General features: G+C 44.5%; 5 protein-coding genes and 1 pseudogene across 6 annotated transcripts; 3 read left to right on the forward strand and 3 right to left on the reverse strand.

The window, feature by feature from the left end:
• The first annotated feature begins 381 nt into the window (after window positions 1–381).
• LOC125602320 (glycerophosphodiester phosphodiesterase GDPD1, chloroplastic-like) lies at window positions 382–2,161 on the forward strand. The gene is made up of 5 exons (XM_048774006.1): window positions 382–793; window positions 958–1,017; window positions 1,099–1,380; window positions 1,464–1,559; window positions 1,645–2,161. Exons 1-5 carry the CDS (start codon window positions 530–532, stop codon window positions 2,044–2,046), a joined length of 1,104 nt encoding a protein of 367 aa, XP_048629963.1. The 5' UTR covers window positions 382–529; the 3' UTR covers window positions 2,047–2,161.
• Window positions 2,162–2,196: 35 nt separating this feature from the next.
• Window positions 2,197–5,448, reverse strand: LOC106436511 (phytyl ester synthase 2, chloroplastic-like). The gene is made up of 13 exons (XM_048774004.1): window positions 5,163–5,448; window positions 5,045–5,096; window positions 4,907–4,962; window positions 4,671–4,829; window positions 4,368–4,472; window positions 4,124–4,230; window positions 3,922–4,043; window positions 3,725–3,833; window positions 3,491–3,621; window positions 3,037–3,406; window positions 2,759–2,872; window positions 2,608–2,693; window positions 2,197–2,506 (listed from the first exon to the last, which is right to left on the reverse strand). The coding sequence occupies exons 1-13, from the start codon at window positions 5,431–5,433 to the stop codon at window positions 2,212–2,214; spliced, it is 1,977 nt and encodes a 658-aa protein (XP_048629961.1). The 5' UTR covers window positions 5,434–5,448; the 3' UTR covers window positions 2,197–2,211.
• Window positions 5,449–5,773: 325 nt separating this feature from the next.
• Window positions 5,774–7,474, forward strand: LOC125602321 (50S ribosomal protein L13-like). 2 transcript variants are annotated; one of them, XM_048774012.1, is made up of 6 exons: window positions 5,774–5,819; window positions 5,930–6,010; window positions 6,165–6,236; window positions 6,315–6,481; window positions 6,612–6,723; window positions 7,003–7,474. In XM_048774012.1, exons 2-6 carry the CDS (start codon window positions 5,972–5,974, stop codon window positions 7,213–7,215), a joined length of 603 nt encoding a protein of 200 aa, XP_048629969.1. In that variant the 5' UTR covers window positions 5,774–5,819; window positions 5,930–5,971; the 3' UTR covers window positions 7,216–7,474. The 2 variants fall into 2 exon arrangements, with proteins under 2 accessions (XP_048629969.1, XP_048629970.1); XM_048774013.1 differs by having other exon boundaries at window positions 5,776–5,819; window positions 5,965–6,010.
• A 436-nt stretch (window positions 7,475–7,910) lies between these two features.
• On the reverse strand, window positions 7,911–10,016 carry LOC106436523 (annotated as a pseudogene).
• A 3,916-nt stretch (window positions 10,017–13,932) lies between these two features.
• Window positions 13,933–16,277, reverse strand: LOC106393657 (protein SIEVE ELEMENT OCCLUSION B). Its single transcript, XM_048774016.1, has 6 exons — window positions 16,064–16,277; window positions 15,842–15,951; window positions 15,624–15,766; window positions 15,027–15,536; window positions 14,600–14,896; window positions 13,933–14,514 (listed from the first exon to the last, which is right to left on the reverse strand). The coding sequence occupies exons 1-6, from the start codon at window positions 16,240–16,242 to the stop codon at window positions 14,140–14,142; spliced, it is 1,614 nt and encodes a 537-aa protein (XP_048629973.1). The 5' UTR covers window positions 16,243–16,277; the 3' UTR covers window positions 13,933–14,139.
• Window positions 16,278–16,310: 33 nt separating this feature from the next.
• LOC111211343 (meiosis-specific protein ASY2-like) lies at window positions 16,311–20,845 on the forward strand. Its single transcript, XM_048774015.1, has 4 exons — window positions 16,311–18,313; window positions 18,379–18,513; window positions 18,593–19,464; window positions 19,536–20,845. The coding sequence occupies exons 1-4, from the start codon at window positions 17,353–17,355 to the stop codon at window positions 20,694–20,696; spliced, it is 3,129 nt and encodes a 1,042-aa protein (XP_048629972.1). The 5' UTR covers window positions 16,311–17,352; the 3' UTR covers window positions 20,697–20,845.
• The last annotated feature ends 4,968 nt before the right edge of the window (window positions 20,846–25,813 follow it).

The following is a 25,813-nucleotide window of genomic DNA, read 5'->3' on the forward strand; positions in this document are numbered from 1 at the left end:
ATATTGGATGACATCACCATATCAGACATTCAAGAAGGGTGACGCCCTGTTTAGACAAGCTTCTCCGTGATGGTCTCTATGATCTTGTTGGCTCTGCTTCAGCACCTTGCAGTAGTATCATCGAATGGTATCCTGGGTAACGAACCCCTAACTTATGGGCTGTGTCGCCCACATCAAAGTTATTACCAAAGCCTTTTAATTAGTAGAGGATTTGGATTTGGAGGATAATAATATGCGTTGGAATATTCCGAAAGATTAGAAACTAGGAAAGGAAAGGTGTCAACATCTATCGACTGCAAGGAACCGGGAAAGAGCGAGTCGAATATCCAAAAGGGATAATTTGACTGTTATTAGGAACGAAGCCGAATGATGACGTGGTGATCCTCAGGAATATTCCAAGATCCCATCTTCATCTTCCTTCTTTTATATCATATATATATATATTAACCCCTCACCCAAAGTCCATCTCTGAACCCATCCAACAAATCTGCTCCCTAGCTCCTCTTTTGATCTCTATACATAAATAAAAATGTCTCTGAAAGCAATTCATGTAACGGAAGTGCCTAGCCTCGACAACTTCCATGAGAATCCCTCCCTCTGCGCTTCTCGTTTCTCGCCTGGTGGTCTAAGCTCTTTCAAGATCCCAAAGTTTCTGGTTGTGGGACATAGAGGTCACGGCATGAACATGTTGCAGTCGCCTGATCCAAGGTTCTCTGCCTTCAAGGAAAACTCCATCCTCTCCTTCAATGCCGCTTCAAAACTCCCTCTCGACTTTATCGAATTCGATGTTCAGGTTTCTTTCTTTCCTTCCCATGTTTTGTTCTGTGTCGGCTCGCTACTTTTTTTTTTTTTTAGCTCCACGTGATAGCCGGCCATAGCACGTGGAAGTTTTTATTCGTTGACTTTTTTTTGTTCTGGAAAGTGAAAATAAAAATTACTTTTTGATCAAACACACAGGTCACCAGAGATGGCTGCCCAGTCATTTTCCACGACGACTTCATCTACTCTGAAGATAACGTAAGACGCCCTTTTAGTAATTAGTAGCTTTGGATTGTTGATGTCCTGAGATTATAACAAGAAATATAATGAATGGAACAGGGAGTGGTCTACGAGAAGAGGGTCACGGAGGTTAGCTCGTCCGAGTTCATGTCCTACGGGAAACAGAGGGAAACAGAGAAGAGCGGGAAGCCATTGCTGAGGAAGACGAAGGAAGGAAAGATCCTCAAGTGGTGCGTCCAACAAGACGACTCTCTCTGTACTCTCCAGGAGGCTTTTGAGAAAGTTGAGCCCAAGCTGGGTTTCAACATCGAGCTCAAGCTTGACGACAACCTTGTCTATTCCTCCGACCACCTCTCCCGTCTTCTCCTCCCGATCTTGCAGGTACTAATACTTGACTGTGAATGTCATTAGGTTGGTTTGGCTTCAATTGCCTACTCACTGGGGTTTGCAAACGAATGTGACAGGTGGTGTGTGATTATGGAAAAGACAGACCCATCATCTTCTCCAGCTTTCACCCTGATGCTGCCCTCCTCGCCAGGAAGTTGCAGAGCATCTACCCTGTAAGTAGCCTTCATCTTTGTTTGATCCAAAAAGCTTAGAAACTTTCCACTCAACTTATGTGCCTTGGGATGGAAAAAAAAACAGGTATTCTTCTTGACAAACGGAGGTACAGAGATGTACTACGACGTGAGAAGGAATTCACTGGAGGAAGCAATCAAAGTATGTGTAGAGGGAGGCCTCCAAGGGATTGTCTCGGAGGTGAAGGGTGTTTTCAGGAACCCAGCTGCCGTCAACAGGATAAAAGAATCCAAACTCTCTCTGATGACATACGGGAAGCTCAACAACGTAGCCGAGGCGGTGTATATGCAGCATTTGATGGGAATAGAAGGAGTCATAGTGGATCATGTGGAAGAGATGACAGAGGCTGTGAGGGAGATGATGAAGCCATCCAATAGAGATGCTCATGATACTAAGCCAAAGCCAAACTTCTCTGAGAGAGAGCTCTCCTTTCTTCTCAAGCTCATTCCTGAGTTGATTCAACACTGAACTCTTAACTCAGTTAGTTACATATTAGGGATATGTTGTTTTCCCAAAAACTTGGGTATATGAGAAATCTGACGATGTATGTGAGCCCAAATGTTATAGATTGATATCAGTACTACCGTCACCGAATTACACTTTTGATTGATAAATCCAATTGTGTAAATATGTTCAAAAGGGAAAAGTGGGGACGGGGGTGAGGAGACCGTGCTTCAGGTGATAGTGGAGACGAGGCAAGAGAGGTCTGTAAGGATCTTCCTCCCTTCTCTGCTTCACAAACTCTATGCATCTCTCAATCTCCTTCTTCACCTCGGCGTACACTTCCTTTGCCTTCTCTCTGTCCCTTAATTCTTCCTCTCCCGTCTCTATCTCTTTCCCAAAGTAGTAATAGTATCTCCCAGGACACTTGGGTATCACTCCTGGCATGTGGAAATCTTGGTTACCCTCTTCTCCTTCTACGCTTCCCCTTTGAAACACACCACACATGGCATACGTCACACACCAACAACACCCATTTTTACAATAAATTAAAATTACCAACGTACGCTGCTCTCTAATTCACATTACCTCACCTCCGGGCCTTCCGCTGTCACTCTTTTTAGCACTTCTCTAACAATCGGAACTTTTATCTGGTCGTTGTAGTCCACAATTACCTGCATTCGTCACACCAGCTATATATTATTGCACATGGTTGGGCACGAAAATGTGATGTGCTTACTTTCAAGAAATCATCTTCTCCAACCCCACAAAAGGGAACTATTTTGGCTCCAAATTTGGCTGCCGCTCTCACAAACTCCGGTTTCTCTGGCCACATCAGCTTGTAGTCTTCTCCCTGTTATTGACTAAATTGTGATGACTTGTTTTCACCACTACAACAAACGATAGCAGCAATACAACACAATTATGACACCTTGAAACTATATTCAGATGTCCAAAGTATCTGCTTTCATTTATGTGACTCTAAGCCGGAAACCCAATGAGTGGAAAACTAGTCACCTTGCGGTGTAGAGCTTCGCGTATGCCTCCTGGAAACAACAGAATATGGGATTTTGCAGACAAGAGATTATGAAGGTGGGTGGCTGAGATGGGCACCGACCCCATCATTCTGAGTGTGTCGTAACCAGACACATCAGGTAACAATCCATCTCTCATTCTTCTAAACATCATCGGATGCACAAGAGGCCGCAAATTGATGTTCCTCTCGTGAACAAATTGACCTGGGAGTGATATTTTGTCACTCGCCAGTAGCATATGATTTCCCACTAGTAGTACAGGTCCTTCCGATGGTATTCCCCCAAGCCCCCTCACCACTTTCCCATCTACTGTAGTCGACAGAAACACAGGGCCCATGATCACCTCAAGGAGCCTATCTCGTTACAAACAGAAAAAAGCAAAGATTAAGTCATGCAAGAAATTTTAAGACATTATATATGTATGTGTAGGTAGGAACCTGTTGACGCCATAACATTTGTTAAATTCAGAGAAGGTTGGTGGGATGAAGTCGGAGATGTAATCCTGATGACGCCCACGCCGGTAAAAAGAAGTGGCCTTAATGATACTGACCAGATCAATGCCGTCCTCCTGTCATATCCAACAGCAAAAGGAGATGTTCACGAAGCATTTTATGAGTGAGATAATATTCAGTATTTGGCCATTGTATTCGAATGAAAGCAGCAGAGCATACAAGAAAAAGGCAATGACCGTTGTCTTTGAAGGAACGGACTTCACATTTAGGCAGTTTTTTGCGAAGTCGTTTGCCTTCACATGTACTGGGTAATATATGGTCATTTCCGCTGTGGTTGGCAAACAAGTTAGCTCAACGTACTTGATATACTCTGGTGTAAATTCCAACGAATATTAGAGGGAACAGATATTACAAACCTGGATAGAATTAGAGTCTGAGCTTGTACTAGATGAAGATGGGCATTGGCAAAAAGAGAAGCGGAATCAAGCAACTTGAGCTTCCACAAAAGTGTTTCTCTCCCAAATGTATCAGCCAGGATCTGCATAGGCAGCAGATTGTTAACCATTTTGACAAGATTGGGAAACGAACGAACGACCATAAAATGAGTTTTTCACCTACAGATGTGAATGTCGATGCTGTCACCAAATCTTGATAAATGTTTGCAGCTGTTTCGTTCTCCGGAAGTCCCCTGACCCAGTGAGCAATCATTCTTTTTAAAGGGCCACCTTGAAATTACAGTAGAACTTAAAAACCATGTCTTAACTCACATGTTAACATGAATCAAAGTATACACTTGAACCAAATTTTGAAGGGAAGGGCTCATTTGTTTCCAAAATATGTGAAGGGATAAATTTAAGAAAACCTGGAATCAAGCTTAAGACAGAAGGAAAAGCAAGATCAAGTTGGTGAGGCAAGAGTTTGAGCAGGGGAGGAAGATGTTGCAGCGAAGAGTTTCCAAATGATGTAGCTGCAAATGCAATAGAAGAGATGGTGAGACTACTTTTCAAGGTCAGAAAGTCAGTTGAGTATATAATGCAGCCAGCCACTAAAGTCATACGCATTAACAGTAGGCATAAAACCATGTAAGGAAATGTATGAGGTCAAACAGAAACAGACAGCGAGTAGAGTGAGATTGACAAATGAAAGGAAGGCTAACAAAGGTCACCTGGATTAGAAAGAATCAAGAGAAGATCAAAATGAGGATTGCAGGCAGCAACGGCAAGTGCAATGCAGGCACCGAGAGATTCTCCAACAAGATAAATGGGTTTACCAGGTGACCGCTGACTTTCAGATTTGACAGTTGTTTCGACCATGCGGACAAGATCTAAAGCATTCAGTAAGTGTAAGAGAAAGAGAAACTAACTATCATCACCAAAAAATAATGTAGAGAGAAAGCAATACCTGGGAATGCAGTACGATTACTGGGTGGAATGTGAAGGCACCAGATATCAAACATCCTTGGAAAAAGAAAAGCACAATTAACCTAATCGAGAAATCCAAAAAGAAGAATCGATAGAAAGGGCGGGGGGGGGCACTCACTGTCCAAGTTTATGGTGCTGTCTCATTAGGCCGAGTCCATTTCCGTCGATACCTACACCACTAGTAGTCAGTTTCTGAATCTGAGCTAAAAGCAATTGCAGATTTTCCCTCAACTAACCAGGTAGGAAGAGAAGGAGCGGGGCGCGGTCACATCGAGCCTTGCTTTCGAGGGGAGAGAACCAGCGAGAGGGGCTGTTTTCTTCGGGTCTGATGAATTCCCTAGCCGCCTCTAGGTAGTCCCTGAAGCTCTTAGCCGATCGCTGCTCCGAGCTAAAAGCCCTGACAGAACTGGAGACTCGGGGTAGGGCTACTACTCCTACAGAAAGCTTGTGCTTCTCTCCGATGCGTAAGCCGACGGCAGATAGCACATGTAATCCAGTGGCCGCCATGGGAAGCTAGTCCTTGGTGGTGCTCCATTTGTACCACCAACAGACTCTTTTCTTTTTCCCTTTCTGTTTTCCAGGAGGCGTAACGAAGATCTCATGACTCAACGGTCTCTCCATCTCTTACGGCCACACGCACGTGCGCCAAGGCCTAATATGAGTGATGCAGCAGGCCTTTAGGCCCAATTAATAATACTCTAGTGGGCTTGTTTTGTTAAATTCTGATCATAATAAATAAACATGCAATTTATCTGACCCAACAAAACAAAAGGGGAATTTAATGGACCCTTCCAGGCCCAACCCCTTCTGTAAAGGGCTCTTCTCCTAAACCCTTTGTGTTTCCAAGCTCTCGATCTCGCTCTATTTCCTTGTCACCGCCGCCGTCGCTTCCGGTGAGTCATCTCACTCTCTTTCTCTCTCTTGCGCAGATGCAAATAGCTGCAGACTTTCTATATTGATTAAGTTTTTAAAGGATGAATGTGCCTTTCTGTATTGATTTTAGGATCGTAGTTCTGAAGAAACTTATTCCTGCAGCAGAATAACGATGGCCACTCAAGCTGCCTCATTCAGTGGCAACCTAAAGGTAACAAACAAAGAGCTTACTTCTTTCTTGCTTCTTCCATAAATTTCAGTTTCGGTAGAGGCCTCTTTCTTGTTTATTAGTTACGTATGCAACAAAATTGATCAAAATAGGACCTTTGGCTATGCATTGTTGATCTTGAATATTATTTTGCCAGAAAGCTGTGGCGGGTATAAAGCGTATCAATCTCGACGGTCTTCGTTGGCGAGTTTTTGATGCCAAAGGCCAGGTCTCTTTATTGTGTTAAAACATTAATTACAGGGCTTCCCCTAATACTAGGATCTCATTTCTCATTTTCATACATTAGGTTCTGGGTAGACTAGCATCTCAGATATCAACTGTGCTTCAAGCCAAAGATAAGCCTACTTATTGTCCCAACCGCGATGATGGGGATATTTGCATTGTTCTCAATGCTAAGGATATCGGCATCACTGGAAGAAAGCTCACTGACAAGTTCTACCGCTGGCATACTGGGCAAGTTCCCACCCTACCTTCTTCTTTTTTTCCTATAGATATATCTTCTTCGCCTGCTTGCAAGATAGGGATTCATCATGATTTTTATTTTATTTAAATATTAATCCCTCTTTGCTTTGTTTGTTTACAGGTACGTTGGACACCTGAAAGAACGCAGTCTGAAAGATCAGATGGCCAAAGACCCCACCGAGGTCATCCGCAAGGCTGTCTGGCGCATGCTTCCAACTAACAATTTGCGTGATGTGAGTACTACACTCTCTAATGTTGTGTCTGAAACGTTTTACTAGTTCCCTGTCTCTTTCTTTTCTTAAATACTGTAGAATCCCTCATGAGTCAGCGTTTGAGATCCTTTGTTTTTTCTTTGGTGGGATAATATTTCCATACATTATCATTTCCAGCTTGCCTGTTTGGTTATTTGTTGCTAGTCTCTGTTCCTAGATAAATTAGCTTGCAATGTTCAGGATTTGTTCCTTGCCAACAACAATGTGCTGAGTTTTTTTCATGTGGGTTTGTTTTTATAGGACAGAGATCGGAAGCTGAGGATATTTGAAGGCAGTGAGCATCCTTTTGGGGACAAGCCACTCGAGCCATTCGTGATGCCTCCTCGTACAGTGAGAGAGATGCGACCGCGCGCAAGGCGAGCAATGATCCGTGCCCAGAAGAAGGCAGAGCAGGCAGAAAATGGTGGAGCAGAGGTAAAGAAAGGCAAGAAGAGGGCTCCTTCTCAAGTGTAACTGCCTAGAAGAAAAGCTTCACACATGTGATAACGCAGGCGTGGTGGATAACGTTTTTTTTGTTTGTTGAGTGCCAGACAATAGACACGGTCCTACCATGAAGCGAAACCCGTTCTTCCTTATACATGCATGGTCTCGTTTCTGGTTCAACTGTTAGGCATGTGGGGAACGCATCAATTATGTGAAATTTACGAAAGGACAAAGATTTCATAAGAGTGGCGATAATAAACATAAACATGAACATACATGTTTCTCTTTTCTTCTCCAACAAGACAAAAACACGTCTAGTCCTAAGAAGAATACACACACAGAAGAACGAATACAGAGATGAATATGGCTACAACTTCATCTTGGAAACAACATTTCCTCTGTTTATATCCCCTATCTATCTTGGTTGTTTTTAGTTTAACTTTCTATCTTTGTAAAACATGTGCCATTCTTGGAGCACTGCTGCCTGAAGCAGCCATGTGCTCTGTGTTCTTCTGCTGTCAGCTTAGATAAGTGAATATTTTTGAGGGATGTAGTAGAATTAAGCATTTATGAAAGATAGAGGGATCTGTCTTGGTCTTTGTAGGCTCTCTTACACTAGCAAAAAGAGATCGTGTGATTTGATTATAAATACAAAAGTTTCATTGATTCTATATAAATGAGTTTCTTAAAGTGCTAATATCCTAGTCTTGTAATAAGCCAAACTATAGGAAATTAAAACCCCCAATTTATTGACAACAGGAGACATAAAATTAGAAATAATGTCACGACCACATGTTACTTGTTCGGTATAGAACAGTTATGTACTCATCATCTATACGTAAAACGTAACAATAACAAAATAAAAAAATGTGGATCATTCACAACTCGGAGCCTACCCTGTCCACACTCTTCCTTCCCCTCTCAACCTGATGGGAGTGGTCAATGCTCTTCCGAGTTTTGTCATGGCAGTCAAGGCTTCTCCTGGACCGATCCAGATGGTGGTGATCAAAAGATATCCTGAGCTTGCTGCTGCTCTTCTTCCACTGACTCTTTGGCGGAAGCGGCTTACGCTCTGTGCTCTGCCTCGGCTTCTCTCTCCTGTCCACACTCCTCCTCCGAGTAGGTCCATCATCTCTCACGCCGCCGCTGCTGCTGCTGCTGCTCCGGGAAGGTAACCTCTCTACTGTTGTGATGAATTGCTTGAGGTGTCTCATGTATTCAGGGTATTGTTCAAGATCACAGTGGTTCCCTCCTTCCACCCAAAGCGGCTCATACTTGTCTTTGCACAGTTCCCATAGTTGTTTCCCATGACAACAGTCCACTATTTCATCCGAAGTTCCCTGCATGCATCACATTTATTCGTATAAATATTTCTATTTAATTAGCTCAAAAGCCAAAATGTATCTCAAAAGCCTAAGCCTATCTAACTAACTAACACTTACATGAATGATGAGAACAGGGCAATCGACATATGGGATTTTGTCGATATTCTGCATAAAAACACACACACATGTGGAGAGTGGGACAAATTAATGAAGAAATTAAAGTTATTCTTTCGAGTTACCTTGTAGATGTCGAACCAGTAGGTTTTCTTAACGGCATACATTACTCTTAAACCGGAGAGGATTGGGCTGTGGAGTACGACGGCTCTCAATAGAGGGAACCGGGAAGCAAGATGTAATGTGGGACCGCTCCCTACAGACTGGCCGTAGAAGATAACATCTTCCTGTTTAGAGCCGTAGGTTTCTTCAAGACACTTATAAACAGCTTCGATATCAGCATACGTGTTATGCTCACTCGGCTTCAATCATAAGAAGAAACAACTGTTTAGTCCTAAATGAAATAATAATAATCCAATCACTTGAGGTTGATGGTGGTAAGAGGACCAAACCTTTCCAGTTGATTGTCCATACCCGGAGTAATCGTATCTGCAAAACAAGAAAGCAAATCTTGATTGAACTAAATAATATCGAAAGCAATATATAATATCATCTCCAATGCAAAACTCATTCCAACGTTAAACTGCATTTTTTTTTTCTAAAATGGAGTGTGGTTTTGCTCTAATCCTACTCCATCTTGAAATGAAAATAAAGTAATGAACAAACAAAAAATACAATACTCCTTCTATGGAGTAAATCAATATTTTACTCCATTATGGAATAAAAACTGAAGTGCAGTTAGTATTTTTTTTTTTTCAAACTCCATTTTGAAAGATAAAAGATGAAGTGGAGTTAAAGATGATCTAACTGATTTGAAGCAGAGCTATATGAAATCTTAGTCCACCATTTAAACAAAAAAAAACATTTTTCTGTTTTTCACACACAAGAAAAACATAACCAACAAATACTCTTATAAAGAATAAAACATGGTCTCTCAGTTGTCTAGGGAATAATCAAAAACCAAATCAATAGAAATAGAAAGATTATATACTCATTTAAATAAATATATATATCATCAAGAACCAATCAAACAAAAGTAAAAAAGGGTGTGTGTGTAAGAATTTAAAGGTTCAAAAGAAAGAAAGAAAGATATACCCCATGAGATTAACCTTGAGATGGATGCCAAGCTCGATGAAGAGCTCATACATCTGTCCCAGATCGGTGGCGTTTCCATGCGAGTAGAGCAGCGTCGAGGTGGCCATCGGGTGCCTCACGTACATGGCCATTATCTCCGTGCCTCTTCGGGTCTGAAGCTTGTGGATTTCCACGTTTTCTCGGTGTGGGAATGGGGCGAGAAGCAACAGTCCCGTTAGCTCGTCCGTGACCACCTTGTAAGACGGCGAACTTCGCCGCCACCGAAGATGTCACCCCTCCCATCTCCTTTCTTCCTTCCTCGCTGGTCCTGTATCTACGCAAATAGCATTCCCGTGTGATGCTTTTTCTTCCTTTTCTTGGGAAGAGATAGAGAGAGAGAGAGAGACGGATACTGCTAGTATTCAGCTATAACAAGTGGCTTTTTACTAGTTTGTTTACATTTTTCTATGTTTCTTTTCATGATTCCAAGGCTAAAAATATGCAAAAGATGAAAACTACTTTCGACAAGGTAATGTGACTATGTCCATCTAGCTTGTGTAGGGGTTAGGTTTGGGCAACGTATCTTCTTTGTGATTTACTTTATTTCAATATCTACCAACACTCTTGCTTGAAATTTCACAAAGAGTATAAGTAAGAACCCCAAAAAAAAAACTATATAAGACTTTTGATCTGAAAGTTTAATCCCCTAAATCATGAATAGACTTTTAAATATATAGATGTTGAGCTGATATTAAATAGCAGTGTCAAGTAGGTGTATGTATTATCCACAGCTGATAGAAGTAGACAGTCTATTATTAAAAAAAAAAAAAATCCCTCCAAGCAAAAGGATTTACACTAGTAATTCAAACTGTTTTGCTAAGACATAACAAGGTGGACAATAGCATGTGGGAGGGGATGAGGAGAGTTGGTAATTTCATAAAACCATGTGTTATGAGACACTTGTGTTCATTTGACATTTACTTAACCGTTTTGCCTTGATTTGGACTAAACTTATGGAAGTCTTGAAAGAAGAAAGTTTATGGGTTTGTGAATCTATGACTAACAACTCTGCAAATAGCCCAAACAATATTTATAAACAAATACGCTTCCTTTATTGCAAATTAAAATATATATATTTCAGTTTAATAAATGGACCACACTAGAGGATATGATTGATATGGCTCAAAACAAGGAATATAAAACATCATATTGACGACATGGGGGCACACTGAAATGCTGTAATTTAATGCACAAGAAAATGAGATATCAACTACCCCAACACAAAAAAAAACATTTACAAGAGATAACACAATACTGTATATGAAAAATGTACTAGTAAATTAGAGAACATTAGAGCATCATTATCCCACATACTCATTTAGGGGTTCTTAATCATTTTTTAATAATTTTTAGTTGGAAAAGTAGGTTCAAGAGACTTAGCTAAGAGACATGTATATTTGTATGGTCCATTGCAAGTCTTTTATATAAGGGTTCTTAAAAAAAATTATGAAGGGTTCTCTTCTTCTCAAGCTCAAAAGATAGACATCAAAACTAGGGATAGACAATTAAATACATATAATCGAAGGGAGCTAGGTAATGTACAGAGCTTGATTGAGTGTTGAAAGCATGACTTAGAAGTGGATTATTCCCAAAAGACTTGAGCAAATGATTTCTTGCCAAATAATATATCTTATTTTTCCTATCTCACAACAGAGAGTTCAAAGCTAGAGATGGACATCAAAGCTAGAGAGAGTCAAATTACAAACAGGAAACGACGAGACATTCATATATATATAAATATATAGAATTAAAGAAAGTGATGAACAGAGCATCTATGTGTGTCCAAAGCCAAAAGGTTAAACCAAAAATACAAACTAATCTGATTCTTGGAAAAGTTGATGTACCTTAGCATCGCTGTGGACAAACTGAATACCATGTCATGGATATATCGTAGAAGAGCAGAACCAACACTTGACCAATCTCATCTTGTCTCCTCCTTAAAAGATCCCTACAAGAACACAGATGAATCACAACAAAGAAGAGATTCATTCAGACATCAAACTGAAGCAAAATCATAAAACTAAACACAACTAGTAGAGAAATTTCCCTAGAAACAGGTTTACTCAAAAACAATACGAGGAAAGCAGATAAAAGTTTCAATGTTGATCTAATTATTGGTTTCACTATCTCACTCTCTGGACTGTGGTGATGTCTGGGTCAAGATGCTTGAAGAAGCCAAATCCGACGTAGAGCAAGAACCCATTTTGTCAAGCTACTATCACCAACAAGACATTCAGCAATCCGCATCTGACGAGCCTGGGGACCACTGGGACGACCACCTCCTCCTCTCTGCATCACCATCTTCGTGCTGATTAAGTGAGAGACCATTGGTTCCTGGTCTCAGCTCACTGACCTTGGTGAACACTGGCTTCCTCAACGCAGGTGATGCCTCAGCCAAGTTCACTTTTAATTTCCAAGTTCATCTTTATCAGAACCATGTTTCGTCAGACCATTAACAGCCTTTCCTATCTCAGTACTCTGCAGACAGATAACCTTAAAGATCAAACACGCACTCTCATTCAAAACCTCAAGAACAACAACTTGATACACAATGAACCAACCTTGAGAATATCCACATTCAAAGACATCAACTTTAGCTTCCTTAGAGAATCAACTATCACTGAGTGTGGCTACATAACACACACACACAAAAAGGGAACTGAAAGATTGGTGGTTCGCAGTATGGCCTCTGCAATCCCATGAGCATACCAATGCTACAACAGATGATTGAGATCCTAAATAGGAGACTACAACACAGGAAAAAAAAAACACCAGAGAAACTATCCACTGATTCCATTCATCGTCGAGAAGAGAAGAAGGCGGAGTCGTCGAGGATTCAGAAGAGAGAGAAAGAGACGACGAAAGGGAAAGAGGGACACATGTCTATAAGAGACGTCTCTTGTGGCCCTTAATTAAGAGACGTTTTTACTCTTAATGCATAATTTTCTTTTTTTTTTAATTCTAAAAACATTGAAAACTCTGCCTAAGAAACGGCGATAATGGTGCTCTTATCGCCGTATGATAGGTCCGTCTCTTAGCATTATTGGGTCGAAAAATAAATGAAAATCCAGTTAAAACATTGCAAACGGGCCTTAACTAAGGGACATCCGGTTTCGTCCTTAAGTCAACGTGGCGGAATATGATTTGGAGATGATATCAAAGTCGCGAAACTCGTATTGCGGTCGGCACTGCTCTCTTTCATTTCGTCTGAAACCCTAGCTTGAGACGGCGAGAGGATTCATCCCCTATACGAAATCGAAAGTTCACTCCACATCAAAATCCCCCAAATCAAAACTCACTTCACATCGAAATCGAAAGTCACATCTCCAATTCACCAAACCGAAAGCCAAACCTCACACCACATCGAAATCCCGCAAATCAAAAGCTCTTGAATTCCTCAAACCGAAAGCCAAAGCTCAGTCCACTTCGAAATCCCGCAAATTGAAAGCTCAGTCCACATCGAAATCTACATTTTTGGGTTTTTTTTTTCTTGTTTTTTTTTTCTACTTTGTAATTTTCTAATGTTTTCAATTTAAATGTTATATATTTTATTTTAAACTTATCTTTTATTTGTCATTAGTTATTAAAATAAATAATTAATTTACTAAGAGACGTTAAAAAAATCCTACCAATAATCTACATTTTTGGGTTTGTCCCTTACATTTGTTTCTTAACATAAAAATATTAATAAAATAAGCTAAGAACATAAAATTATATCCGTCCAATAATGTTGCTCTAGAAGATGAAAAGAACATAAATAAATAATAATTAATTACTACAGTAAAAAGCAAAATATTGAAAACTCCAAAGAAATAATAAAAAGTTGTATGTTGGTTTCATGGGGTTCAACAAATATAACACTATAATTTAGAAGAAACATTATAAAAGCATCTTCATATGTGATGACTTTTAAAAAGTGTTAAACAAAAAGTACTAATAAGTTAACAAATTATAATTGTAAAGTTATTTAAAATGATTTGTACATATTTTCTTATAAGTTTTGAAAATTTCATCTTATATTTCTTCAAAAATTTTATATAATAAAGAGAGAGAAAGCGAATAGTTTCTTTGAAAGTGGTGGGTCACTACCCCCATCATTGATGCTTCGAAATCTTGTTTTGCAAAAAAAAAAAATATATATATATATATATATAAAAAAGAGGAAAAGCATATATAATCTCCATTAAAGAAATAGTTTATTAATGAAAATGATCAAGAATACTTCAATCAAACATTGTCCATGAAGGCCAACCTACAAGACTGGCCAGTTCTCATACAAAGACACTGAAATTATTGTTTAAATAAATAAATTCAAATTTGAAGTAAAAAAGGAAGACGCTCGTAGGTCATGCATGGTATAGCCTTGTTTTCTTTTTGTAATCTAGAAGTTGTAGTTCTCGTCTTGGTCAAGGAGCTTATCATCGTGACAACATGCGAAGCTCATGTACTTCTCCATGGGACGGTGGCAGTCGAAGCAGTTCATCTTCTCCGGAATACGACCGCTCCGAGCAGTGATGTGGAAATCAAAGTGGCTGCATGGTTTCCCGGTTTCCCGGAGAATCTCGTCGTGGTGGTGGTCGTACATTGCCTTGGTGTAGCCTTTGGTGGGAACGTGAGTTTTCCAGGTTCGGTCGTAAACGGTCACAGTCCTCTCAATGGCACCGTGAGTTATCATCACTATCTCAGGTCCTTTGCTCAGCAGTGCCCATCCTCCGAGCTTGTCGTAGCTTAGTATCTTTTTGATTCCTTGCATCACCTAATTGATAAAATTCACGTAAAACACACACACGAAAAAGAAAAAAAAAAGCAATCAAACCCTCTAGGTTAGTAATAGTACGTACCTCGTCGTGATCATCAGCTTTGCCGAGTTGAATCTTGGAGTAGAGCATGCTCTCGAGCCTAGTCCAGAAGAACCACATCAATGCAGGCTCGGCCCAGCTATGACTCAGATTTTCAGCCCTGACGGCTTCACTGATCCGCCTGATATGTTCCCTGTGGCTGTGGTTACGTTTACCAACATAAGCCATCTCCAGCTTCACGTTGGAATCTTTGGCCGTTGCTTTGGCCGCCATTGTGAACCTTCTTATCCAGTCCAAGTCATCTCCTCCGTACAAGAATATGTAATTTTCCGGGTTTATCTGTAAATCAAATCGTCTCATTTTGCATCCTACTTCCAAACACATATATTTCTTATAGATTTGAGACTGCGGTGTCAAAAATGGAAAATTTAATATTAGGTCAAAGCAGAGTCTTGATTAAATAAATTACCCAATTGAAAATGACAGAGTCGATGCCATCAACGATGAGGTTAAGCGTGAGGGTCTCCCTCCTCCAGAGCTCTTCCTCACGAGCTCTAGTGAAAGGGAAAGCTTCAGTCCCCCAAATCCAGATCATGTGAAGCGCGTTGAGACTAGCCTCGTTGCCTTGTGGGTCAAGCACCACGAGTATTGGCTTGTTCATGAAATGCCATCTCTCTCTCATAAACTCCACCACATGTCTCTCTATCAGCTTTGGACTATCCACTGTGTACCATGGCATAGGCTCACGGAGAGCCTCAAATTTATTCTGCAGACTCGGATATCTTTCATAATCTTCGATAGGATCCACTATCGGAACCCACACAACCTCGTAAGGCATATGGCTCTTACCATCTATTCCCTGCAAGTTCCTCCTCGACTCTGTGTATATTTGCTCGAAAATCGATAGCTCGTCTTCCAATATGTTGAGGTCCGAGATGAGAAGCAACACTGTCTTCCTCCTCAACACATCCAAGTGAACCTACAAGATTCTTACTAGATTAGATTGCATGCATGCATTAATTAATGGGCTTGTATGATGATAATAATAATAATAATAGAAAGAAACCTTTCTCTTGGTCGAACCATCTTGCAGTGGTGTGGTGTGGTTTTTGGGATGAACCAAGGCCGTGAGAATCTTCATGTTATCAATGTGAGTGGTGTCGAATAGAGAATGCAACATCTTTAAGGATTCTGAGCTCCTCTGCTTCTCTGTTAAATTCATCATCTCTTTATTTGTCAGCAAAAAGAAAGATAGTGTATTGATTTTGAGACCGTACTACAAACCTATGTGGCGGTAGCAAAGCCTCAAGGTCTCAGCAAGATGGTCATGAATGTTCTTGAGCTTGTTAGCTAACATGGACGTTTCCCATGAATCCATTTGAGTGTTCATCATCCTGGTTAAGTAAAAGTTAATATCGTTATTGAGGCGCACAACTCAAGGAAATAAAAGATAACTAGCTAGATAGATATAATAACTAAACAAAAAAAAAAAGGTCATCATCTTACTCGTGTCCCATGGCAGTGATCATGTTGATCTGAGAAATGCAAGCCACGATGCTTCTTATGGTCCAATAAACAGCGATTGGGATGGTAGAGATGATTCTTGATAGATGAGGATCGTCCAGTGTAATGTAGCGATCAGGTAACTCGCTGAGTTCCACTACACATGCGGTGACGCTCTTCATCTCACGGATGAGATCATTGAGCCCATGGGATACCGACTCTGTTTGTACGGGATTCAGTCGATTAGAATGATAACTTAGAAAATGGGATGACTAAAGACGTTTTTATTAGAATCAACACAGTGGGTTACAAGACTGATCGAAAGTAAGGAGACAAGATCAGAGGTTTAGACGACAAGATCAAAGAGATGATTAGGAAACCCTAAATCTAGCCGCTTAGTATGTGATTTCTCCAAAAGTCCCCTTTTCGTTGCCTCCTCCTTCTCTCTTATAGTGCCCTTCTGCGTGGTGCCCTAATCGCGCCTATCCTTTGGGCCTTGTCGCCCAAAGGCCGAGTATGTGGGCCTTAGTACTGTTTCATCCAAGCCGAGTATAGCTGATCGGCTTAGCTGACCGGCTTAAAGTACTCTGAGGTCGAGCTGACGTCTCTAGCCGCTAAGCCGACTAAGCTTGATCGACCTTGTCGGGCTAGGGCCTGTTATGTGATGGGCCTTGTAGAGGGATGTAATCCATCTCCTACAATAAGTCCCCCCCCAGTTCACTTGTGAGCGGCTTGTCGGTCTCAGTGAATTTGTGGGTCAGGTTCGCTCATATAACAGGGCCTAATGCCGACGACAGGTCGTTTTACTGGTGTATGGTTTTAGTCGCGTGCCGCGTCTAGTCGCTCTGCGTTACGTCTTCTCACGATGCGTTGTGTTTTACTCGGAAGGTAAACTTCTCGGATTAGGAGTCCAGGCGGTCTTTGGATGGTTAACTCTGTCGAATTGGTTCGGGCTAGAACCGGAGATTAATTTCGGTCCGGTTTCTTGATTGAAAACCGGTTTTGGCGAGAAACCGAACCGTCGCGAGTAGGTTTTTGGGCATTTAGGCGGCCTTTGAAGCCCATTTAGGCCTTTGTAGACCTAATGATGACGCTTCGAAGGATGCGCCTCGTTTTTGCTATAAATAGGCGCCTCTCCTTTGCTTTCGTCATTCTTCTCTGCAAGCTCAGGTACTCCACTTTCTCTCCCTTCTCTCTACTTTTATTTTCTCTCTCTAGATAAGCCCTCCGTAGCGTAGGGTTTTTTTGCTAGTGGTCTAGCTAGTTTAGTCGTTCCCCCGAGTAGAAAGGATATGGCTTCAGGGAATCGGCTATCGCGCGAAGAAAAAGGGAAAGACATAGCTACCTCGCCAAGCCCGGCTAGGGATGCAGACGGGAGTCCGTTGGAGGATTTCGACATAATCCATCGTGATGCTCTGCGGGATACGGAGAATATGAGCCTTTCCCAGCGTCTTCTGGTCGCTGATGCCCACAGACAATTTCGCGAAGAAGCCGAAGAAAACGTTGTGAACGAAGATGGGGAGGCGAGTGGTTCTGAAGCGCCTAGCCTTGTCGTAAGGCCTAGGAGACGGGCTCGTCGAAGGGATCGCATCGACCAGTCAGACCGTCTTCCCGCCCCGAGAAGTGTTCCGTTCGACGAAGTAGACTGCCGTCCTGTGATTTATCACCCTGGCGGGATTTTCGAAGAACTACCTTCGCTGCCTCCCGAAGCGTTACGCGACCCGCGAGTTCAATCATGGGGAAACGTTCTCGGTTCCTGCTCTTCCCACGAGACCGTGAAGAGATTGCTGAGGGAGTGTGGTGGCGCCGGAGTCACCTTCATTATTCCTTCGGCTGAACAGCGGCCGTGGTCGCCACCGGTTGGTTACCAATGCGTGTATGAATCCTACTTCAAGGATCAGACGAAGCTCTGGTTCCCAATCCCCAGACTAATCACGTCTTACGCGTTTCGTCGGGATATCGCCATTTCCCAGCTGCTGAACGGGTCGCTGCGCATAGCCGTCATGTTGATGGTTATGGCCGCGGAGATGGATGTTTCGATGAGCGTGAGAGTATTTGAGGAGCTAACTTTTACGAAGGCGGAGCCTAACGGGATCTTCTCGGTAAAGATGAGAGCGAGTTACAACGTTTTGACCGGTCATCCCAACAAGACGCAGGATTGGCAACGCGCATATTTCTTCGTTAAGTCCGACGAGCATGCCTTCGAGGAGCCGCCGGGGGACGATTATCGCGTTTTATGGAATCAGCAACTTGGTAGAGATTTGTCTGTTTACTCGTATTCTGATCGATGGTTCTGATGTTCCCTTTTTCTTTTGCAGTTCGTCATCCCAATACGATCGCCTATCCCGAGAAGTTCTTTGAAACCGCTCAACTGATTGCGACACACAGTCATCTCAGGTGGCCGGATCTCAGTCGGGAGTGGATACGTCGACAACAAGCTAGGATCGCCAGAGGTAAAGTGGCTGTTTACATTAGAGAGATGCTCTTGAATCTTTCTGTAGTCTTCGTATCTGATTTCTCTTTCTTATATAGTTGATTGGGAATCGAGACTTCCTTGTGTACTCGGTCCTCGCCGATCACGTCTTTCCCTATTTACTCGGAAGCAGCAGAAACTTCTTAACCAAGCTAGAAAAATGGAGGGAGTTCCCGACTTGAGTGCTTTGTTAAAAGGGAAGCTTCAAATGCTTTCGACGACACCGTCTTCTGCCGGCGCCTCGGAGGCCAGGCCTGTTCCCGTAGTCGGAGATGCGAACTCCGAGCCGCCAGCTCAGAGTTCCCCAAAGAAGAAAACCAACAAGGTCAACAAGGCCAAAGCCAAGGACGGGAGTGTCCCTTTGGAAGTGGCGCCATCTGCTGCCAATGTCGCTGAAGCCGCGGCTAAGAAGAAGAAGAAAAAAGGGAGCAAGAAAAGGTCTCGCGAGGAGGCTACTGTTGAGGCTAGGGAAACCTCAGCTACCGCAAGGGATGATGATGCGGAAAGAGACGATCCAGCCGGTTCTACTCGGGGATCGCCTGAGGAGCGTCCCAAGAAGAAGTCGAAGAAGAAAGCCGCGGAAGACGATGGGACTTCGGCTCCCGAGATTCCTTCCAGAAGTGGAGAAACAGCTACCGAAGTCGGAGATGGATCTCGGGGTGAATCTCTGTCGAGTAAAGGAGCCCCTTCGTCTTCTGCGAGGGAGACCGGTGCGGGAAGCGGAGGTTCGCTTCCGCGGAAGACGGGAGGAGGAGTTCGTTTTCCGGACCGCGTAGAGTTCCTTTACGATGAGGCGACTCCGTTGGTCCTGAATCCACTTCGGTGTGCTGAACTGACTCGCCAGATCCGTGGTGGGACCAAGGAGTTGCCGCCGGTCGAGGACTTATACTTCAAAAAGGAGTATATTGACGCGGCTATGGCGGGCAGACGGGTAAACTCGCTTTTCTCCTATTTCCCTTTTTCTTCCTTAAAATTTTTCTAAGTTTTTAATGCTTCACGCAGAGCGACGGGAGCATGAATTACCTCGTAGAGAAGTACGATAGCACCCTGAAGCAGACGATGGTCCAGCTGGGCGCCTCGGATAAACTCGCACGGACAAGATTGAGCGTAATCGAGAGGTTACGCGCTGAGAACAAAAAGGCCGGCGACAAAGCGGCCAAAGAGAAAGAGGTCCTCCGAGTTAAATTTGAGGAGTTGGAGGACAAGCTGAAGTCTGACCGTCTTGCGAAGAAGGACGCTCTCCGCGAGAAAACCCGCTTAGAGCGATTGGTCGCTTCCCTCGAGAAGGAGAAGGCTGAACTCGAGGAAGAGAGGGACGCTGTCGTCGGGACGCTGGTCAGAGAGAGGCAACGTCTGAGGGATTCTAGGGTTCAGGAGGTCACTCGTGAGAGGATCAAGGTCCAGACGGCTATGGCGGACAAGTCTACTCGCTGTATAGGTAAAGTGAAGGGCTATCTGGATCGCGTCATGGCGCGAGAGAAGGCCAAGAACCTATACGGGCAGGCTTCAGGAACCAAAAAGTGTCTCGAGATGATTAGAGATAGCGGGGTGGCGATTCCGCCGAGTATGATCAACATCTTCTCGGAGCAGGAGAAGATGTATGAAGCTGAAGTCGCCAATCTTTACCTCGAGCCGTTCTCTGATGATGACTTTGCTCTCTCTCCTCTCAACCTTCCTTCTCGATTTGTGAATGAAGAGCTTATGGGGGTACTTGACCCGTATGGATCTAATGTTGGTCTGATTGGCCACGAGTCTGCCTCCCAGTTGATCACTTCCCGCGAGGCGACTGAAGATCCGATCGATGAGCCGATGGTTGACATTACTTCTGCTTTATCGGAGCGTACCGTCGTTCCCGAAGGAAATGCCATCGAGGAGCGCCTTGACGGGAGCGACCCCGAGGAGACCGGGGACGCGATTCAAACAGACACGGGGGATGTAGCCGCTGAAGATCCGGTCTTAGTTTCTTCATCTGAGGAGCGAGAAGGGGACGAAATGGGCGAGGAGGAGACCAGGTCATCGCCGGCGCTTGCTGAAGAGGTGGACCCGATCCTGCCAGTTTCCGACCCTCCTGCTCCGGTTGAAGGCCTTGGTGATCAAGTCGTTGAACGGGAAACGACCGAAGCGCTCGACCCGAGTAGAGACGACCAAGATGTTGTGGTCTGATCTTGTTGTATGTTATATTTAGGATGCTTTCATCGGTGGTCTTGATAGACCTTGTTGTTGTACTTTTAGAACTCTTTCCATTTTGTGTTTCTTGTCAGTATTTGCAACCCTTAAGCGATTTTACTTATCTGTTGTGTTTTGAAACATCAGATTTTCATATTCTTAATTTTTGCAAATAGACAAGTGATGAACCGGTAATTGGTTTTACTCGGCTGTCATCATGTTTCGTTTTGGAGTTGTCCAAAAGTCGATAACAAAGAATTGAGTATAAGAGTGAAAGGTCCTTCTGTCCGTTTCCTCAGTGACAATTAAGCAACCGGGTAGCTAGGCCGTTACATTTTAGTCGAGAAAAGGCAAAGATTCACTCTGTTTAGTCGGTTCAATGCTTAGGCATAGGTGAACCGTGACTGTTAAGGTCCTGGAGCCAAGTGTCTGATCAGGACATAGCTGCGAGCAAAGGAGTGTGAGTGTCCGCGTATCCTCTGCTGGAGGCACGGGAACCACGATGTGAAAGTCATTGTTTATTCAATTGAGACCTAGGTAAGGTTTTGACTTTGTTTTTGTTACAGCTGGACCTGTTAAGGCTGCCTACGTACCTCGGTTGAGGATCAAGCCATTCGTAGTTCGTTTTTCCCGAGTAAAAGTGACTGTGAGTGGCGCATTTACTCGGTCGAGTAGAAGTGACTACGGGGGTGCATCTACTCTGTTTTTTTTTGTTACAGCTGGACCTGTTAAGGCTGCCTACGTACCTCAGTTGAGGATCAAGCCATCCGTAGTTCGTTTTTCTCCCGAGTAAAAGTGGCCGTGAGGGGCGCATTTACTCGGTCGAGTAGAAGTGACCACGGGGGTGCATCTACTCGGTTTTTTTTTTTTTTTTTTTTTTTTTTTTTTTTTTTTTTTTTTTTTTTTTTTAGGCGTAAATACTTCTACGAGTAGAAACGTCGTAGATGCATTGAGTTCCATGATCGCGGGACTTCTTCTCCGCGCGAGGTTTGAAGCCGGTATACGCCAGGTTTAACAACTTTGATGATTTTGTAAGGTCCTTCCCACCTGGCGCCGAGTTTACCGGCGTTAAGCTCTTTAGTGTTTTCAAACACTTTGCGCATGACGAGATCACCGAGTTCTAAAGGTCGGGCCCGGACCTTTTTGTTATAGTAGCTCTCAATCTGATGTTGGTAATTCTGGATGCGCAGTAGGGCTTGATCTCTCCGTTCTTCTATCTCATCGAGGGCGTCGAGTAGCATCTCCTTGTTTAGCTCGACGTATTGAGGCATTTTGGAACGTCTGAGGCTTGAAACGTTAACTTCTGCAGGAGCCATGGCTTCAACACCGTAAGCGAGAGAGAAGGGTGTCGATTTAGTCGATCCTCGTGGAGTCGTGCGATGGCTCCATAGGACTCCGTCGAGTTCGTCAGCCCAGTGACCTTTTTTGAGGTCTAGACGCTTTTTAATGCCGTCGATGATGAGTTTGTTGGAGGATTCGGCTTGGCCATTACCTTGCGGGTAACGTGGAGTGGACGGGCTTAGCCGAATGTTCCACTTGCTACAGAATTCCTTAAAGTTGCCTGACATGAACTGTGACCCGTTGTCGGTGACGATCTCGTAGGGCAGTCCGTGGCGGCAAATAATGTTTTTCCAGACGAAGCCGCGGACTTCTTTGTCTGTGACTTGAGCGTATGCTTCAGCTTCGATCCATTTGGTGAAGTAGTCGGTGAGGACGAGGATGAAGCGTCTTTGGCGGGAACAGGGGAGTGGTCCTATGATGTCCATTGCCCATCGCATGAACGGGTAGGGAGCAGTGGTTGTTCGCAACAGTTCGGTTGGACAATGGATGCTGGGTGCGTGCCGTTGGCACTTGTCACAGCTTCTCGCATAAGACTCGCAATCCGCGTTCATTGTTGGCCAGAAGAAGCCTAAGCTCCTTACTTTTATTGCTAACGCGCGTCCGCCTGAATGATTTCCACCGGCGCCTTCATGCGTTTCCGCCATAACCCTTGCTGTCTCGTCGCCATGGATGCATTTTAAGAGCACCTTACTCGCAGTCCATCTGTGCAGTTCATTGTCGAGAACAACGTAATGAGCGCTGCGGGTTTTTAGCCGGCGAGCTGCCCATTTTTCTGCTGGGAGTTCCCCTTTCGAGAGGTAGTCGATGAATTCAGTTCTCCAGTCAGGGCCAAACCCATCGTCGTCTGGAGTGGCGGGTTCAACGACTTGGGCGATGAGGGTTTGATCGATTAGGACGTCGATGCTCGGTTTCTCGATACGATGTATCGGGATGGTTCTTTTCACTTGATCACGAAGCTTGCTGCCAAGGGCGGCGAGGGCATCGGCGCAGACGTTCTCGCCTCTCGGAACTTTGATGAGTTCGAAGAATTCGAACTCTGCTGCCAGGCTTTGCACTATTTTGAGATAGGCGTCCATTCGATCGTTGCGGGCGTCGTAGTCGCCACTGAACTGACTGGCGACTAACTGGGAGTCGCAATAAGCGCTTAGTCGTTTAGCTTTGACGGCTTTTGCTAAGCGGAGTCCTGCGATCAGAGATTCATATTCTGCCTCGTTGTTTGACGCGGGGAAGCCAAAGCTGAAAGATTGTCTGATTAGCTCACCGGTCGGGGACTGCAATTGGACACCGGCGCCTGCTCCCTTGTTGGTCGACGATCCGTCGACGTGCAGTGTCCAGTTTGAGTTTGGGAGTGTGAGATCCTGCTCTAATTCCGGGGCCAGTTCGACCAAGAAGTCGGCCAGAACCTGGGATTTCGCTGCCGTGCGGTTCTTGTAGATGATATCGAGCTCGCCGAGTTCGATGGCCCACTTTGTGAGTCTGCCGGATCTGTTAGTGTTCTGGAGTATCGTTCGGAGAGGCTGATCAGTCAGTACTTCCACAGAGTGCGACTGGAAATACGGTCGTAGTTTTCGCGCTGCTTCAACGACTGCTAAAGCCATCTTTTCTAGCGTTGGGTAACGCGTTTCTGGTGCTGTCATGCGTCGGCTCGTGTAGAAGATGGGCTTTTGCTCGCCGCGGTCTTCTTTTATCAGAACGCTGCTGACTGCAGCCTGTGATACTGCGACATAGAGAGATAGAACATCACCGACGTCTGGCTTAGCGAGTACTGGGGGCGTGGTCAGGTACTGTTTGAGTTGAGTGAACGCTTCCTCGCACTTCTCATCCCAAATGAACTTTTTGTTTCCTCGCAGGAGATCGTAGAATGGCAGGCACTTGTCGGTGGATCTGGAGATGAATCGATTTAGAGCGGCTATCCTGCCAGTGAGCCGCTGCACTTCTCTGCTGTTCTTCGGACTCGGGAGGTTTAAAACCGCGGATATTTGCTTTGGGTTCGCCTCGATTCCTCGCTGTGTGACAATGTACCCAAGGAACTCGCCAGAAGAGACCCCGAACGTGCACTTTGCTGGGTTTAGCTTCATGCCGTACTTGTTGAGAGTTTCGAAGCATTCTTGTAGATGGCGGAGGTGATCGGTGGCATGGAGCGACTTAACCAGCATGTCGTCTATGTACACTTCCATGGTGGTACCCAGCTTATCTGCGAACATTTTGTTCACAAGCCTTTGGTAGGTTGCTCCGGCGTTCTTCAGGCCGAATGGCATGACCTTGTAGCAATAGGTTCCCCTATCTGTGATGAAGGCCGTCTTCTCGCGGTCATCCGGGTGCATCATTATTTGGTTGTAACCGGAGAAGGCGTCCATGAAGGTTAGCATCTCGTTTCCAGCTGTAGACTCGACTAAGCGGTCGATGTTGGGAAGAGGGTAGCTATCCTTTGGGCAGGCTTTATTCAGGTCGGTGAAGTCGACGCAGACGCGCCACTTGCCGTTTTTCTTTTTGACGACTACTGGGTTTGCCAACCATTCGGGGTAGCGAACCTCGGCAATCGAACCTGCACCGAGTAGCCTGTCGACTTCCTCGTTCACGGCCTTCGACCTATCGGGGCCGAGCTTACGTCTCTTCTGTCGGATAGGTTTGAAAGTTGGGTCGACATTTAGCTCGTGCGTCGTTATAGTCGGGTCAATGCCTTTCATGTCTGCCATAGACCAAGCGAATGTGGATACGTTCTGTCTGAGGAAATCCAGGACTGACTGCTGCATTTCATCAGAGAGGTATGCGCCAACTCTCACGGTGCGACTCTGGTCGGCATCATCAACAGGTAACTCGAGAACCTCGTTTTCCTGGGAGTAGACTTTTGGGGTTGGAGGGGACACTGAGTTCACGGGTAGCGACGCTCGTTGGAGTTTGACCGTGGCGACTAGGAGATCCCTAGCGGCCTTTTGGTCCCCACGCAATGTTTTTATCTTCCCGTCCACTCCGGGAAACTTGACGCACTGATGGTAGGTGGAGGGGACAGCCTGCATCGAGTGTAACCAAGGAGTACCGAGTATAGCGTGATACGGAGCTTTCGTGCTAACGACGGCGAATTTGACCGTTCGAGTAACGCCGCATGCGCGCACCGGGAGACGGATCGTTCCCAAGATGGTTTCGGATGACCCGTTGAATCCTGTTAGCGTTCTGGAGGACGCTTTTATGTCGTCGAGGTCGACTCCCATCTTCTGCAGAGTTCCTCGGAAGATGAGGTCAACGGAACTCCCGGTGTCAACAAGGATCTTGGTGACATCATACTCTCCAATTCCGAGGACGACGAGGAGGGGATCATTATGGGGCGCGTGAACACCTTCAGCGTCATCTGATGAGAAGGTTATTGGAGGATGACTCGACGGTTTACTCGGCCACTTCTGGGACGTCGTGACTTGTCGACGATAGTCTTTCACGGAACGGACTGAGTCGCCGCTAGGGGAACCCCCCATGATGACGTTTAAAGACTGTCCCGTTTTGACTCGCTTGGAGTTCAGTAAGGCGCGGAGGTCTTTTGGTACGCTGGTATCAGGAGGTGGAAGTTGAGGTTGACCGTTAGCTCGTTCCAACTGTCGTCGTAAGTCTGTTGATTTTGACTTGTTAAGCTTCACGCGGAGATCGCTTACTCCGGCATTGAGTTTGTCTCGGAGGTCGCCGACTGGCCCTTCGTTGTTGTTGCCAACGCTTGTCGAGATGCGCCGAGACTTTCGTGCATCTAGCATCGTCCGGAGATCTCTGCACGTGGTATCGCTTCCATT

This window comes from Brassica napus, unplaced genomic scaffold (genome assembly GCF_020379485.1).
Source record: "Brassica napus cultivar Da-Ae unplaced genomic scaffold, Da-Ae ScsIHWf_2804;HRSCAF=3580, whole genome shotgun sequence".
NCBI lineage: Eukaryota > Viridiplantae > Streptophyta > Magnoliopsida > Brassicales > Brassicaceae > Brassica > Brassica napus.